The sequence below is a fragment of the Rhinoderma darwinii genome, chromosome 6, assembly GCF_050947455.1.
Source record: "Rhinoderma darwinii isolate aRhiDar2 chromosome 6, aRhiDar2.hap1, whole genome shotgun sequence".
Lineage (NCBI taxonomy): Eukaryota > Metazoa > Chordata > Amphibia > Anura > Rhinodermatidae > Rhinoderma > Rhinoderma darwinii.
This window is the reverse complement of record NC_134692.1, coordinates 142,523,332-142,541,563: the sequence shown is the minus strand read 5'-3', so window position 1 is coordinate 142,541,563 and position 18,232 is coordinate 142,523,332. Positions and strand designations below refer to the sequence as shown.

Here is an 18,232-nt window from a genome sequence, read left to right as displayed (position 1 = left end):
ATAAAAATAATAAATAATCTTCTTCATCTTTTTATAACTTTTCTTTTGTGTCTCCGCCAATCAGACGTCGCCCATAAAGATCAGGACTTCACCTATCAGAACGTGTCGGCGCCTCCGACCAAACCCGTCAGTGCTGATTGTTACTCGGATAAGAGCTCCTTCCTGTCTGAGGGTGAGTGCCGGACACTTTCATTACAGATCAGGGGTGACAACCGAATCCTTGATGGGTTACAGGGATCTCGGCTGCCACTTCTGCTGTGTGTCCTGGTCTTCCCCTCCTGCTACTGTCACCAGCCCTCCAGCCCTACGAGCACTGTATAATACCCTGACAGTCTGACGTTGTTGGGATACATGGTCATGAATGGACCCAGCGGAGGATGAGCACTGGGGCTGGGCGTGGAGTCAGATGAATGGACGGGCGGTAAGATGGACGGTCATTGAGAGAAGAAGTAGAGGAATGGTTGTCACTAGCAGAGTCTTAGTCAGACTTTCCTTCATCTGGGGTAAGATTTTGTTTGCTGCCCCCTATCTAATTACCCTGGCTATGGCAGAGTGGCTTTTAGTGCCCCGACACCCAGCACCCGGGGCATGTGTCCTGCCAGCCTTACCATGGAGGGCACCCTGAGGTTGACGGTATACTTCACATCGCTCATGTATCGGGGTGCGGAGTCCGTCTTTCTCTTTCTTCTCCCCATTCTCACGTTCTGTATCATGACCCCCCCCCCCAGATCAGTAATCAGTCATCTGTATTTTATTACTATAACTACATTTATTTGAGAACCGTCAACAGTCATAACAGAAGAGGAAATGAAATTATTTTCTCCCGTTGTGTTGTTGTCTGTCACGCTTCCCCGATCTCCCCCTGACGCTTCAGTCTCAAAAACATGTCTGTAATAATCACGAGAAGCTCCAGCGAGGATCCACTATAATATTATATTAACCGCTCTGATATAATAATTAATAATTGTATCATTCAAAATTCTGCAACTTGCGTTTCATTTCCTGGCTGTTTCTAAGATCTCTGCTTACTGTCAGTGAATGCAAATATTTATTGTTTAACTTCAGAGGCTGAAAAACTGCCCAGACTTTGTCCTGCCCGTACAGCTGAAGGTTTGTTACAATGTTTCGGTGTTGACAATACTCTGTGAGCTACATTTCTATGTGATCCACAGGTGGGGATTCTTATCTGGAGCCGACACCTGAAGGAGGTGATCAGGTATCCGATGGTGAGTCAAGAAGACAAAATACTTCTAGTGCGGACACAATATGGAGCAGTTTCCAACAGACAGCAGTGTAATGTAGACATCCGCCCTTCCTCGACCATCCTCTCCCTCCCCTGCTCTTTTCTTCCTGTCCTCATAGAAAACAGGAGTGTAATACCTTTCTTCACCAGCAGGTGGCTGCTATGAGAACCCCTCCGAGGACCTAGATGGCCATGAAGACTCTATAGGTAACGTGACCTCAGTGATGGTCGGGAGAATGATGATGTCTGGTTGTGTGATGGTTTCATGGCCGACGTCTCTCTGTTCTGTTTTCTAGATGGCGACTGCTATGAAAATAACAATGAAGAAATTAAAGATGGATCCGAGGGTGCGGCTCAGATATCGGGTTGATGTTGTATTGCATTTGGTCTCTAATATGTAATGGTGTCAGTTCATACATGTTCTTTTCATGTCTCAGGGTCCCAGTCGTACGAAGACATGGAAGGATCCATCTGTATACGAACGAAACCTGAGACTTCTCCAGATGAGGGGATCACGCAAGACGAAGGTCAGAACATTCTTCCAATGAGGTCCCGACAATTTACTACAGTTGTATCAAGATGCTTTGAAAATTCTGCTGGTTGCCCTTGGAAACAGACAGCAGTTTAGCCCTACCTGCTGTCAGACATGTGACCTTACAGCTGAGCCCTGACTGTGTAACCATCCGCTGAGCTCCCACAATGCACTGCTCTATGGTAACAGGACACCAGCTGAATTTAGCTATAGATATGAATGGAGAATTGAATAGGCAGAGTCAGAAAGTGATAAAAAAAAAGAAAAGGGGAGGAGAGAACAGCGGCTATGCATTACTATGAAGCTTGGGTGACTCTATGACTAAATGACAGCTCCATAGCTGCTAGAAATGGCTGCTGTAACTAAACTACTTTCAGGACCCCGCTACTAGAGGAAGAACGGGTCAGGGGCACAACTGGCTGATATAGGAAGACAATAGCACACACTATGTGTGGTCACAGCCCAGATAAGTGTTTAATATGTGCTGTAACATTTGCATAAAACCACATCCACCAATCAGACTCCTCCACCCACATGGGAATATCCCGTGCGCGGACCAGATGTATCACCAGTAGTGCGTCTACGGCCAGTGTAATGAATAGGAGATCAGTCGTCTGACATGGCGGAGATGACGACATTGATATCTTATATTTTACCTGCAGACGCAGATTCCTATGAGAACATGCAGACTCCTCTGTATTCCCAACCAAATCGTGTATTTAACCCCACACACAAATCCACTGAGGACCAGGCTGAGGGCAGGAAGGCGAGTCTGGTGGACCCCACTACCCATCAGCACCCCTGGAAAGTGTCCACTGAACTTCAAGAACAAAGTACGGAAGATCGTCTAGGATAAGACAAAATAACATATAAGACTGTATTATGGACACTATATGGGGTATTATATATAGACCCCTCATGGTTCTGTTATTTGTGCACTATATAATACTATGGTATGGACACTATATGGGGGTATTATATATAGACCCCTCATGGTTCTGTTATTTGTGCACTATATAATACTATGGTATGGACACTATATGGGGTATTATATATAGACCCCTCATGGTTCTGTTATTTGTGCACTATATAATACTATGGTATGGACACTATATGGGGGTATTATATATAGACCCCTCATGGATCTGTTATGTGTGCACTATATAATGATATGGTATGGACACTATATGGGGTATTATATATAGACCCCTCATGGTTCTGTTATTTGTGCACTATATAATACTATGGTATGGACACTATATGGGGGTATTATATACAGACCCCTCATGGATCTGTTATGTGTGCACTATATAATACTATGGTATGGACACTATATGGGGGTATTATATATAGACCCCTCATGGTTCTGTTATTTGTGCACTATATAATACTATGGTATGGACACTATATGGGGGTATTATATATAGACCCCTCATGGTTCTGTTATTTGTGCACTATATAATGATATGGTATGGACACTATATGGGGTATTATATATAGACCCCTCATGGATCTGTTATTTGTGCACTATATAATACTATGGTATGGACACTATATGGGGGTATTATATATAGACCCCTCATGGTTCTGTTATTTGTGCACTATATAATACTATGGTATGGACACTATATGGGGGTATTATATATAGACCCCTCATGGATCTGTTATGTGTGCACTATATAATACTATGGTATGGACACTATATGGGGGTATTATATATAGACCCCTCATGGATCTGTTATGTGTGCACTATATAATACTATGGTATGGACACTATATGGGGTATTATATATAGACCCCTCATGGATCTGTTATTTGTGCACTATATAATACTATGGTATGGACACTATATGGGGGTATTATATATAGACCCCTCATGGTTCTGTTATTTGTGCACTATATAATACTATGGTATGGACACTATATGGGGTATTATATATAGACCCCTCATGGTTCTGTTATTTGTGCACTATATAATACTATGGTATGGACACTATATGGGGGTATTATATATAGACCCCTCATGGATCTGTTATGTGTGCACTATATAATGATATGGTATGGACACTATATGGGGTATTATATATAGACCCCTCATGGATCTGTTATTTGTGCACTATATAATACTATGGTATGGACACTATATGGGGGTATTATATATAGACCCCTCATGGTTCTGTTATTTGTGCACTATATAATACTATGGTATGGACACTATATGGGGGTATTATATATAGACCCCTCATGGATCTGTTATGTGTGCACTATATAATACTATGGTATGGACACTATATGGGGGTATTATATATAGACCCCTCATGGTTCTGTTATTTGTGCACTATATAATACTATGGTATGGACACTATATGGGGGTATTATATATAGACCCCTCATGGTTCTGTTATTTGTGCACTATATAATACTATGGTATGGACACTATATGGGGGTATTATATATAGACCCCTCATGGTTCTGTTATTTGTGCACTATATAATACTATGGTATGGACACTATATGGGGGTATTATATATAGACCCCTCATGGATCTGTTATTTGTGCACTATATAATACTATGGTATGGACACTATATGGGGGTATTATATATAGACCCCTCATGGTTCTGTTATTTGTGCACTATATAATACTATGGTATGGACACTATATGGGGGTATTATATATAGACCCCTCATGGATCTGTTATGTGTGCACTATATAATACTATGGTATGGACACTATATGGGGGTATTATATATAGACCCCTCATGGTTCTGTTATTTGTGCACTATATAATACTATGGTATGGACACTATATGGGGGTATTATATATAGACCCCTCATGGTTCTGTTATTTGTGCACTATATAATGATATGGTATGGACACTATATGGGGTATTATATATAGACCCCTCATGGATCTGTTATTTGTGCACTATATAATACTATGGTATGGACACTATATGGGGGTATTATATATAGACCCCTCATGGTTCTGTTATTTGTGCACTATATAATACTATGGTATGGACACTATATGGGGGTATTATATATAGACCCCTCATGGATCTGTTATGTGTGCACTATATAATACTATGGTATGGACACTATATGGGGGTATTATATATAGACCCCTCATGGTTCTGTTATTTGTGCACTATATAATACTATGGTATGGACACTATATGGGGGTATTATATATAGACCCCTCATGGTTCTGTTATTTGTGCACTATATAATACTATGGTATGGACACTATATGGGGGTATTATATATAGACCCCTCATGGATCTGTTATTTGTGCACTATATAATACTATGGTATGGACACTATATGGGGGTATTATATATAGACCCCTCATGGTTCTGTTATTTGTGCACTATATAATACTATGGTATGGACACTATATGGGGGTATTATATATAGACCCCTCATGGTTCTGTTATTTGTGCACTATATAATACTATGGTATGGACACTATATGGGGTATTATATATAGACCCCTCATGGATCTGTTATTTGTGCACTATATAATACTATGGTATGGACACTATATGGGGGTATTATATATAGACCCCTCATGGTTCTGTTATTTGTGCACTATATAATACTATGGTATGGACACTATATGGGGGTATTATATATAGACCCCTCATGGTTCTGTTATTTGTGCACTATATAATACTATGGTATGGACACTATATGGGGGTATTATATATAGACCCCTCATGGATCTGTTATTTGTGCACTATATAATACTATGGTATGGACACTATATGGGGGTATTATATATAGACCCCTCATGGTTCTGTTATTTGTGCACTATATAATACTATGGTATGGACACTATATGGGGTATTATATATAGACCCCTCATGGATCTGTTATGTGTGCACTATATAATACTATGGTATGGACACTATATGGGGGTATTATATATAGACCCCTCATGGTTCTGTTATTTGTGCACTATATAATACTATGGTATGGACACTATATGGGGGTATTATATATAGACCCCTCATGGATCTGTTATTTGTGCACTATATAATACTATGGTATGGACACTATATGGGGGTATTATATATAGACCCCTCATGGTTCTGTTATTTGTGCACTATATAATGATATGGTATGGACACTATATGGGGGTATTATATGGGCACTGCATCATACTATTATGTGGTCACTGTATGATACTATTATATGGGCACTGCATCATACTATTATATGGGCACTGTACACCAGGATTATTTTGACACTGTATGGTGCTATTACTTGGTCACTATTTGGGTATTATTTGGGCACTGCAGGGCATTGTTGATTGGACACGGCATGGTACTGTTGTTGATGCACAGAAGGGTCGTTTTTACTGTGATTCTGCTTCTCTGTCACTTTTTATTATATTGTTGTCGTCCAATGTTCATCTTTTACCCTGATTTTTGTCGTTTTTTTTTCTATTTTTTTTTTTTCTGCTTTGACAGATGGAGATTTTTACCTTTCCTATGAAACCAACAAATTGTGACAGAAGCTGAATACAAAAAGGGAATCTCCCCAGCACCACCGCTGAACATCCCCCCTCAGGGCAGAATATGGGGGGTCAGACATTGGTCTGTACGACGCTGCATCAAGTCCGTATGGTGCTTCTCTATGGAGTCATTAGCTGGACATATATCTACTAATTACATTCCTGGGTTGCAGAGCTTGAAATTGCTGACTTTACTGTCCTGAACTTGCAATGCAGTTACTGAGGAATTTCCTGCATCGGACAGTCAAGGAGTCTTCATGTGAAAGAGACGCTCACCAAAAAGAGGAGACATTTTCAAAGCAATTTTTTTTATTAAGATTTTATTCTTTTACTTTTTTTCTTCATTATGCATAAAAAAAAATCAGTTATGGAATATTGCAGTCTTCACATTGGCCACTAGAGGGCAACACAACAGCCATACAGTCTTGGCTGGAGAACTGGGGGAGAGTCTTGCTTTACGACTGCTGTAAAGAACCTAACGTGATCAGCACTAGAAGACCGAACCATGAGACAAGGCTCCTTATACCAAGAAATATGTTCTGTTTTCTCGTTCTAGAACTTTATCAACTTTTAGATAGTGCGAAATATTTTCTAAAGTAAAAAAATAAAAAATCCAATAAATAAATAAAAAATCGGCAGACCTTCAAACAGACATAATAGCGATAAGAGAAAAGAAATGGCGTCTGATACATTTAGTAAAATTCTCTTAATCCGGCATCTGATGGTCTGGACAGGAGACATCTCTGTGTTAAAAAAGATAGCAGCAGATTTTATGTCACAATTTGATTTTGCCCCATCCGATAATCCAGAATATTTAGTAATCCGGCATCGGACATGGTTTTCAATGCCGGATTAAAGAAATGTTATAAAAGGAATGTTCTAAAATACAATTCATTCTATACACGAACAAACGTGATGAGATAAAGTGCGGATATTGTAACCGGGCCTAGAAAACCATGAAAGGAGAGGAATCCCGAATAATGGGACAAGAATGGAGAAGACGGTCCAGTAATGTGTGTATCTTGTGTCACGTCTGTGAATGATCATACAGGGAGATAATGGACGGCTGTGCAATAAAAGGTTCATTTCTCTTCTATGAGATTTCCTTAGGTGAATGTGTCAATCTCTAGGCTGCGTTATGTCTCGTAAAGGGTCTGAGGGGGGGCGCTACATAAATCTTTGAATCCCTGTGTCATGCTCCGCCCACTTAAGTCCTGCACTAAACATAACTCAGTGTATCAGTTTAACCTGGAGTGTTCCTTTAAGAGTGTAAACGACAGCACTGCGCTTTATGGCAGCGTTATATCTGGCCACTGATGTTAAAATTCCTCATTATAGAAAAACATAAAAGCTGCACTGCCCTCTAGGGGTAACTAGACGAAAATACTACATTTCCCGGCATGCCTAGAGCGCCTGGGGGACGCTTCCTATTGGTAGATATTGTTCCGGCGCTTCCGAGTGACGTCATGCGACGCGGTTTCTGTGGTAACCAGACGCCTCGGCCCAGCGATGGTGCCGGTGTTCGCGGTTCCTCGGGCTTTATTACTTATTATAGTCTTACATTGTGGGAGCGGAACAGTGAATGCAGCATCAGGCGGTAAGTGACGTGAGAGGTGGCGGCGGGGTCACGTGGTCACTGAGAAATATCAACTTTTGAGCTAAAAATATTTATAACGGGTCGTGTGTTGGGACTTCAGTTGTCATATGACGTAATCTCTGAGGAGGACAGTAACTACACGCCATAATCTCTGAGGGAATAGTGTCTACATGACGTCGTCTCCGAGGAGGACAGTGTCTACATGACGTCATCTCTGAGGAGGATGGTGTCTACATGACGTCATCTCTGAGGAGGATAGTGTCTACATGACGTCATCTCTGGGGAGGATGGTGTCTACATGACGTCATCTCTGAGGAGGATAGTGTCTACATGACGTCATCTCTGAGGAGGATGGTGTCTACATGACGTCATCTCTGAGGAGGATGGTGTCTACATGACGTCATCTCTGAGGAGGATGGTGTCTACATGACGTCATCTCTGAGGAGGATGGTGTCTACATGACGTCATCTCTGAGGAGGACGGTGTCTACATGACGTCATCTCTGAGGAGCACAGTGTCTACATGACGTCATCTCTGAGGAGCAGTGTCTACATGACGTCATCTCTGAGGAGGATAGTGTCTACATGACGTCATCTCTGAGGAGGACAGTGTCTACATGACGTCATCTCTAAGAGGACAGTGTCTACATGACGTCATCTCTGAGGAGGACGGTGTCTACATGACGTCATCTCTGAGGAGGACGGTGTCTACATGACGTCATCTCTGAGGAGGACGGTGTCTACATGACGTCATCTCTAAGAGGACGGTGTCTACATGACGTCATCTCTGAGAGGACGGTGTCTACATGACGTCATCTCTGAGGAGGACGGTGTCTACATGACGTCATCTCTGAGGAGGACGGTGTCTACATGACGTCATCTCTGAGGAGGACGGTGTCTACATGACGTCATCTCTGAGGAGGACGGTGTCTACATGACGTCATCTCTGAGGAGGACGGTGTCTACATGACGTCATCTCTGAGGAGGACGGTGTCTACATGACGTCATCTCTGCTGAGCACGGTGTCTACATGACGTCATCTCTGAGGAGCACGGTGTCTACATGACGTCATTTCTGAGGAGCACGGTGTCTACATGACGTCATCTCTGAGGAGCACGGTGTCTACATGACGTCATCTCTGAGGAGGACGGTGTCTACATGACGTCATCTCTGAGGAGCACGGTGTCTACATGACGTCATCTCTGGGGAGGATGGTGTCTACATGACGTCATCTCTGGGGAGGATGGTGTCTACATGACGTCATCTCTGAGGAGGACGGTGTCTACATGACGTCATCTCTGAGGAGGACGGTGTCTACATGACGTCATCTCTAAGAGGACGGTGTCTACATGACGTCATCTCTGAGGACGGTGTCTACATGACGTCATCTCTGAGGAGGCCGGTGTCTACATGTCATCGCCCCACCAATCACTGTCTGGAGTGGGGATCATGAATACGCTGCCTCAACATTCTTAATTGTTTGTGGGTTGTTGGTATATTTTTCCGCCTCTGGTTTGGTGACCTCGTCCTGGTGACCATTTCAGACAAACAAGTCACAGATATTTAGAGTTTTGGAGGTGGCGTGTGCAGCGTGGAGACAGTCAGGGAGCAGGCGCATCCAGATACCAAATGAACTCAATTGTTTTCCATCAGGTGTGACGATCTGCACATGTGACCTTTCTCCCGGAAGTTGTGACATTAACTGCTGTTGTGACACCGACTGCTCGACTAGTGACCCCACAAACGTCTTCTCCTTCTGTTTACCTGGAAGCACCAAGTAAGATGAGCCGAGTGTAATAACTATTATTATATACAATATTATTTTTTTTTACATATAAAGTGTTCTGTTATTAGTTTTATTTGAATGTCTTAAAGGGCCACTAACCCTAAAATCATCAGCTTATAACAGTACAGCAGCGTTATAAGAGGAGCGGCTGATATCAGTCACACATATGATGTAATGTCTCTGGAGGATATAAGTGCTGGAGCGATATAAGAGGAGCGGCTGATATCAGTCACACATATGATGTAATGTCTCTGGAGGATATAATAGTACTGGAGTGATATAAGAGGAGCGGCTGATATCAGTCACACATATGATGTAATGTCTCTGGAGGATATAATAGTGCTGGAGTGATATAAGAGGAGCGGCTGATATCAGTCACACATATGATGTAATGTCTCTGGAGGATATAATAGTACTGGAGTGATATAAGAGGAGCGGCTGATATCAGTCACATATGATGTAATGTCTCTGGAGGATATAAGTGCTGGAGCGATATAAGAGGAGCGGCTGATATCAGTCACACATATGATGTAATGTCTCTGGAGGATATAATAGTGCTGGAGTGATATAAGAGGAGCGGCTGATATCAGTCACATATGATGTAATGTCTCTGGAGGATATAATAGTGCTGGAGTGTTATAAGAGGAGCGGCTGATATCAGTCACACATATGATGTAATGTCTCTGGAGGATATAATAGTACTGGAGTGATATAAGAGGAGCGGCTGATATCAGTCACACATATGATGTAATGTCTCTGGAGGATATAATAGTGCTGGAGTGATATAAGAGGAGCGGCTGATATCAGTCACATATGATGTAATGTCTCTGGAGGATATAATAGTACTGGAGTGTTATAAGAGGAGCGGCTGATATCAGTCACACATATGATGTAATGTCTCTGGAGGATATAATAGTGCTGGAGTGATATAAGAGGAGCTGCTGATATCAGTCACATATGATGTAATGTCTCTGGAGGATATAATAGTGCTGGAGTGTTATAAGAGGAGCGGCTGATATCAGTCACACATATGATGTAATGTCTCTGGAGGATATAATAGTACTGGAGTGATATAAGAGGAGCGGCTGATATCAGTCACATATGATGTAATGTCTCTGGAGGATATAATAGTACTGGAGTGATATAAGAGGAGCGGCTGATATTGGTCACATATGATGTAATGTCTGGAGGATATAATAGTACTGGAGTGATATAAGAGGAGCGGCTGATATCAGTCACACATATGATGTAATGTCTGGAGGATATAATAGTACTGGAGTGATATAAGAGGAGCGGCTGATATCAGTCACACATATGATGTAATGTCTCTGGAGGATATAATAGTACTGGAGTGATATAAGAGGAGCCGCTGATATCAGTCACACATATGATGTAATGTCTCTGGAGGATATAATAGTACTGGAGTGATATGAGAGGAGCGGCTGATATCAGTTATCAGTCACATATGATGTAATGTCTCTGGAGGATATAATAGTACTGGAGTGATATAAGAGAAGCGGCTGATATCAGTCACATATGATGTAATGTCTCTGGAGGATATAATAGTGCTGGAGTGATATAAGAGGAGCGGCTGATATCAGTCACGTATGATGTAATGTCTGGAGGATATAATAGTACTGGAGTGTTATAAGAGGAGCGGCTGATATCAGTCACATATGATGTAATGTCTCTGGAGGATATAATAGTGCTGGAGTGTTATAAGAGGAGCGGCTGATATCAGTCACATATGATGTAATGTCTCTGGAGGATATAATAGTACTGGAGTGATATAAGAGGAGCGGCTGATATCAGTCACATATGATGTAATGTCTCTGGAGGATATAATAGTGCTGGAGTGTTATAAGAGGAGCGGCTGATATCAGTCACATATGATGTAATGTCTCTGGAGGATATAATAGTACTGGAGTGTTATAAGAGGAGCGGCTGATATCAGTCACACATATGATGTAATGTCTCTGGAGGATATAATAGTGCTGGAGTGTTATAAGAGGAGCGGCTGATATCAGTCACACATATGATGTAATGTCTGGAGGATATAATAGTGCTGGAGTGTTATAAGAGGAGCGGCTGATATCGGTCACATATGATGTAATGTCTCTGGAGGATATAATAGTACTGGAGTGATATAAGAGGAGCGGCTGATATCAGTCACACATATGATGTAATGTCTCTGGAGGATATAATAGTACTGGAGTGATATAAGAGGAGCGGCTGATATCAGTCACACATATGATGTAATGTCTCTGGAGGATATAATAGTGCTGGAGTGTTATAAGAGGAGCGGCTGATATCAGTCACACATATGATGTAATGTCTCTGGAGGATATAATAGTACTGGAGTGTTATAAGAGGAGCGGCTGATATCAGTCACATATGATGTAATGTCTCTGGAGGATATAATAGTACTGGAGTGATATAAGAGGAGCGGCTGATATCAGTCACACATATGATGTAATGTCTCTGGAGGATATAATAGTACTGGAGTGATATAAGAGGAGCGGCTGATATCAGTCACATATGATGTAATGTCTCTGGAGGATATAATAGTGCTGGAGTGATATAAGAGGAGCGGCTGATATCAGTCACACATATGATGTAATGTCTCTGGAGGATATAATAGTGCTGGAGTGTTATAAGAGGAGCGGCTGATATCAGTCACATATGATGTAATGTCTCTGGAGGATATAATAGTGCTGGAGTGATATAAGAGGAGCGGCTGATATCAGTCACACATATGATGTAATGTCTCTGGAGGATATAATAGTGCTATCCGGTTCAGTGTCCCTTTGAAGGCTTATTTTTGTGTGTGATTTATACACAGGGCAGAGAGTTGGGCTTGTATCTACAACTGGCTCATCTTTCGGAATAACACCCCGTACACCACGACGCTCCTCGGCACGGCTCCTGCAGATCTGTTCTGTGTTTCCTCAGCGGATGGTAAGAGCTCAGACAATGTGTAATGTGGATGGTTCAGTCACCTCTACAATGACCATTTAACGGGCACCTGCCACTATGACATCCTATTAAAGGGGTTGTCGAGTATAAGAAAAACATAGTTGCTGTCTTCCAGAAACAGCGCCACACCTGTCCATGGGTTGCGTCTGGTATTGCAGCGCCCATTGAAGTGAATGGAGCTTCGTTGCGATACCCCACACAATCTGTGGACAGTCGTGGTGCTGTTTTTGGAAGACAGAAGCCGTGTTTTTCTTATACTGGACAAAAACCCCTTTATCTGAATTTGAGAGCTCCTTGTATGCGGACACGATGTGCTGCCTCTGTCCACAGCCCCTGGACCGCTCATGTCACACCTGCAGCCTCGTCCCCTGTCCACAGCCCCTGGACCGCTCATGTCACACCTGCAGCCTCGTCCCCTGTCTACAGCCCCTGGACCGCTCGTGTGACACCTGCAGCCTCGTCCTCTGTCCCCAGCCCCTAGACCGCTCGTGTGACACCTGCAGCCTCGCCCCGTCTACAGCCCCTGGACCGCTCGTGTGACACCTGCAGCCTCGCCCCGTCTACAGCCCCTGGACCGCTCGTGTGACACCTGCAGCCTCGCCCCGTCTACAGCCCCTGGACCGCTCGAGTGACACCTCCAGCCTCGTCCTCTGTCCACAGCCCCTGGACCGCTCGTGTGACACCCGCTGCCTCGTCCTCTGTCCACAGCCCCTGGATCGCTCGTGTGACACCTCCAGCCTCGCCCCCTGTCTACAGCCCCTGGACCGCTCGTGTGACACCTCCAGCCTCGTCCTCTGTCCACAGCCCCTGGACCGCTCGTGTGACACCCGCTGCCTCGTCCCCTGTCCGCAGCCCCCGGACCGCTCGTGTGACACCTCCAGCCTCGTCCTCTGTCCACAGCCCCTGGACCGCTCGTGTGACACCCGCTGCCTCGTCCTCTGTCCTCAGCCCCTGGATCGCTCGTGTGACACCTCCAGCCTCGCCCCCTGTCTACAGCCCCTGGACCGCTCGTGTGACACCCGCTGCCTCGTCCTCTGTCCTCAGCCCCTGGATCGCTTGTGTGACACCTCCAGCCTTGTTCTTTCTATTTGCAGCCTCCTTGAATTACTTTGTGACCCCACAGAAGGTGGATGCAGCAAACTTTGCCACCCTCAGTGATCCGTACAGGGGCGCATCCTTCTCTCCAGCCTCCGCCGGTGCGCCCGCGTTCTCCAGCTTCTACCGGGTAAGTGCTCCAGGCGAGTACAAAGCTCCAGCAGCGTGAAGGTTGTCGTCTTCCCTTCTTGTGTGTGATCAGCTCGGGGGAGGGGGTGTATTACTTGATCTTGTTGCGCTCCTTACGTTCCCCGCTGTCTCCTCAGGCCGGTGATCCCGTTCTTACCGTCTCCACGTCCGGTGTGTTGGGAGTGTTGAGGCAGCCGGCAGCTACGGGAGCTCAGAATCGATGTTCAGACAACAACCCTGCAAGTAAGTGTCCCATCTAAAGTGACCGACGACATCAGAGAATGAGAGGCCGCGGGATCGTGCGTACGGACGATCCCACCAGCAACAGTAGAGACGAAACTGGCCAATCAGGCTGTCGGTTTTAGAAAATTTATAAAAACTGACGCAAAGTGGCAAATGATCGACTGAATTCAACCAATCCTGTCCTGTACACCAGAGACAAAACTGCCTGCCCGGTTGAACACACTAATTTTTTAAAGGATGGTCGGCCGAAATTACTTTTATCTTATGTGTATGACCGGCTTAAAGGAAAGCTTAGTAACTAGACACTAATCCCAGTCTGTAATGTGAAGGGCCGTTGAATGCAGTCTATTGCTCCCTGTTATCAGTCATGTCAGGCTGGAGAGGCTGACTGTAGTGCGCTTCAATGGGATGAATGACAGGAAGTGTATAAACCTCCCTACTCCATGATCCCTACATAATATCACATATCCCGGCGCTGAGAACCTCCAGAGACATTACATCATATGTGACTGATATCAGCCGCTCCTCTTATATCACTCCAGCACTATTATATCCTCCAGACATTACATCATATGTGTGACTGATATCAGCCGCTCCTCTTATAACACTCCAGTACTATTATATCCTCCAGACATTACATCATATGTGTGACTGATATCAGCCGCTCCTCTTATATCACTCCAGCACTATTATATCCTCCAGAGACATTACATCATATGTGTGACTGATATCAGCCGCTCCTCTTATAACACTCCAGTACTATTATATCCTCCAGAGACATTACATCATATGTGTGACTGATATCAGCCGCTCCTCTTATATCACTCCAGCACTATTATATCCTCCAGAGACATTACATCATATGTGTGACTGATATCAGCCGCTCCTCTTATAACACTCCAGCACTATTATATCCCCCAGAGACATTACATCATATGTGTGACTGATATCAGCCGCTCCTCATATATCACTCCAGCACTATTATATCCTCCAGAGACATTACATCATATGTGACTGATATCAGCAGCTCCTCTTATAACACTCTAGTACTATTATATCCTCCAGAGACATTACATCATATGTGTAACTGATATCAGCCGCTCCTCTTATATCACTCCAGCACTATTATATCCTCCAGAGACATTACATCATATGTGACTGATATCAGCCGCTCCTCTTATAACACTCCAGTACTATTATATCCTCCAGAGACATTACATCATATGTGTGACTGATATCAGCCGCTCCTCTTATAACACTCCAGCACTATTATATCCTCCAGAGACATTACATCATATGTGACTGATATCAGCCGCTCCTCTTATATCACTCCAGTACTATTATATCCTCCAGAGACATTACATCATATGTGTGACTGATATCAGCCGCTCCTCTTATAACACTCCAGTACTATTATATCCTCCAGAGACATTACATCATATATGTGACTGATATCAGCCGCTCCTCTTATAACACTCCAGCACTATTATATCCTCCAGAGACATTACATCATATGTGTGACTGATATCAGCCGCTCCTCTTATAACACTCCAGTGCTATTATATCCTCCAGAGACATTACATCATATATGTGACTGATATCAGCCGCTCCTCTTATATCACTCCAGTACTATTATATCCTCCAGAGACATTACATCATATGTGTGACTGATATCAGCCGCTCCTCTTATATCACTCCAGCACTATTATATCCTCCAGAGACATTACATCATATGTGACTGATATCAGCCGCTCCTCTTATAACACTCCAGTACTATTATATCCTCCAGAGACATTACATCATATGTGACTGATATCAGCCGCTCCTCTTATATCACTCCAGCACTATTATATCCTCCAGAGACTTTACATCATGTGTGACTGATATCAGCCGCTCCTCTTATATAACTCCAGTACTATTATATCCTCTAGAGACATTACATCATATGTGTGACTGATATCAGCCGCTCCTCTTATATCACTCCAGTACTATTATATCCCCCAGAGACATTACATCATATGTGTGACTGATATCAGCCGCTCCTCTTATATCACTCCAGTACTATTATATCCTCCAGAGACGTTACATCATATGTGACTGATATCAGCCGCTCCTCTTATATCACTCCAGTACTATTATATCCTCCAGAGACATTACATCATATGTGACTGATATCAGCCGCTCCTCTTATAACACTCCAGTACTATTATATCCTCCAGACATTACATCATATATGTGACTGATATCAGCCGCTCCTCTTATAACACTCCAGTACTATTATATCCTCCAGAGACATTACATCATATGTGTGACTGATATCAGCCGCTCCTCTTATATCACTCCAGTACTATTATATCCTCCAGACATTACATCATATGTGACTGATATCAGCCGCTCCTCTTATAACACTCCAGTACTATTATATCCTCCAGAGACATTACATCATATGTGTGACTGATATCAGCCGCTCCTCTTATAACACTCCAGCACTATTATATCCCCCAGAGACATTACATCATATGTGTGACTGATATCAGCCGCTCCTCTTATATCACTCCAGTACTATTATATCCTCCAGAGACATTACATCATATGTGACTGATATCAGCCGCTCCTCTTATAACACTCCAGCACTATTATATCCTCCAGAGACATTACATCATATGTGACTGATATCAGCCTCTCCTCTTATATCACTCCAGTACTATTATATCCTCCAGACATTACATCATATGTGTGACTGATATCAGCCGCTCCTCTTATAACACTCCAGCACTATTATATCCTCCAGAGACGTTACATCATATGTGACTGATATCAGCCGCTCCTCTTATATCACTCCAGCACTATTATATCCTCCAGAGACATTACATCATATATGACTGATATCAGCCGCTCCTCTTATAACACTCCAGTACTAGTATATCCTCCAGAGACATTACATCATATGTGTGACTGATATCAGCCGCTCCTCTTATATCACTCCAGCACTATTATATCCTCCAGAGACATTACATCATATGTGACTGATATCAGCCGCTCCTCTTATAACACTCCAGTACTATTATATCCTCCAGAGACATTACATCATATGTGTGACTGATATCAGCCGCTCCTCTTATAACACTCCAGCACTATTATATCCTCCAGAGACATTACATCATATGTGACTGATATCAGCCGCTCCTCTTATATCACTCCAGTACTATTATATCCTCCAGAGACATTACATCATATGTGACTGATATCAGCCGCTCCTCTTATAACACTCCAGTACTATTATATCCCCCAGAGACATTACATCATATGTGTGACTGATATCAGCCGCTCCGCTTATAAGGGTATGTGCACACACACTAATTACGTCCGTAATTGACGGACGTATTTCGGCCGCAAGTAGTGGACCGAACTCAGTGCAGGGAGCCGGGGCTCCTAGCATCATACTTATGTACGACGCTAGGAGTCCCTTCCTCGCTGCAGGACAACTGTCCCGTAGTGTAATCATGTTTTCAGTACGAGACAGTTGTCCTGCAGCGAGGCAGGGACTCCTAGCATCGTACATAAGTATGATGCTAGGAGCCCGGCTCCCTGCACTGAGTTCGGTCCACTACTTGCGGCCGAAATACGTCCGTCAATTACGGACGTAATTAGTGTGTGTGCACATACCCTAACACTCCAGTACTATTATATCCTCCAGAGACATTACATCATATATGTGACTGATATCAGCCGCTCCTCTTATATCACTCCAGTACTATTATATCCTCCAGAGACATTACATCATATGTGTAACTGATATCAGCCGCTCCTCTTATATCACTCCAGTACTATTATATCCTCCAGAGACGTTACATCATATGTGACTGATATCAGCCGCTCCTCTTATATCACTCCAGTACTATTATATCCTCCAGAGACATTACATCATATGTGACTGATATCAGCCGCTCCTCTTATATCACTCCAGTACTATTATATCCTCCAGAGACATTACATCATATGTGACTGATATCAGCCGCTCCTCTTATATCACTCCAGTACTATTATATCCTCCAGAGACATTACATCATATATGTGACTGATATCAGCCGCTCCTCTTATATCACTCCA

At 43.3% G+C, this 18,232-nt stretch overlaps 1 protein-coding gene across 1 annotated transcript in view; it reads left to right on the top strand.

Moving 5' to 3' along the window:
* The first annotated feature begins 7,752 nt into the window (after window positions 1–7,752).
* Window positions 7,753–18,232, top strand: part of TCTN3 (tectonic family member 3) — a 16,432-nt gene continuing 5,952 nt past the window's right edge. The window contains exons 1-5 of the mRNA XM_075830796.1: window positions 7,753–7,894; window positions 9,547–9,670; window positions 12,522–12,637; window positions 13,750–13,880; window positions 14,017–14,122. Of these exons, the coding sequence (XP_075686911.1) occupies window positions 7,807–7,894; window positions 9,547–9,670; window positions 12,522–12,637; window positions 13,750–13,880; window positions 14,017–14,122 (565 nt within the window). The 5' untranslated portion in view covers window positions 7,753–7,806. The remainder of the gene's footprint in view (window positions 7,895–9,546; window positions 9,671–12,521; window positions 12,638–13,749; window positions 13,881–14,016; window positions 14,123–18,232) is intronic.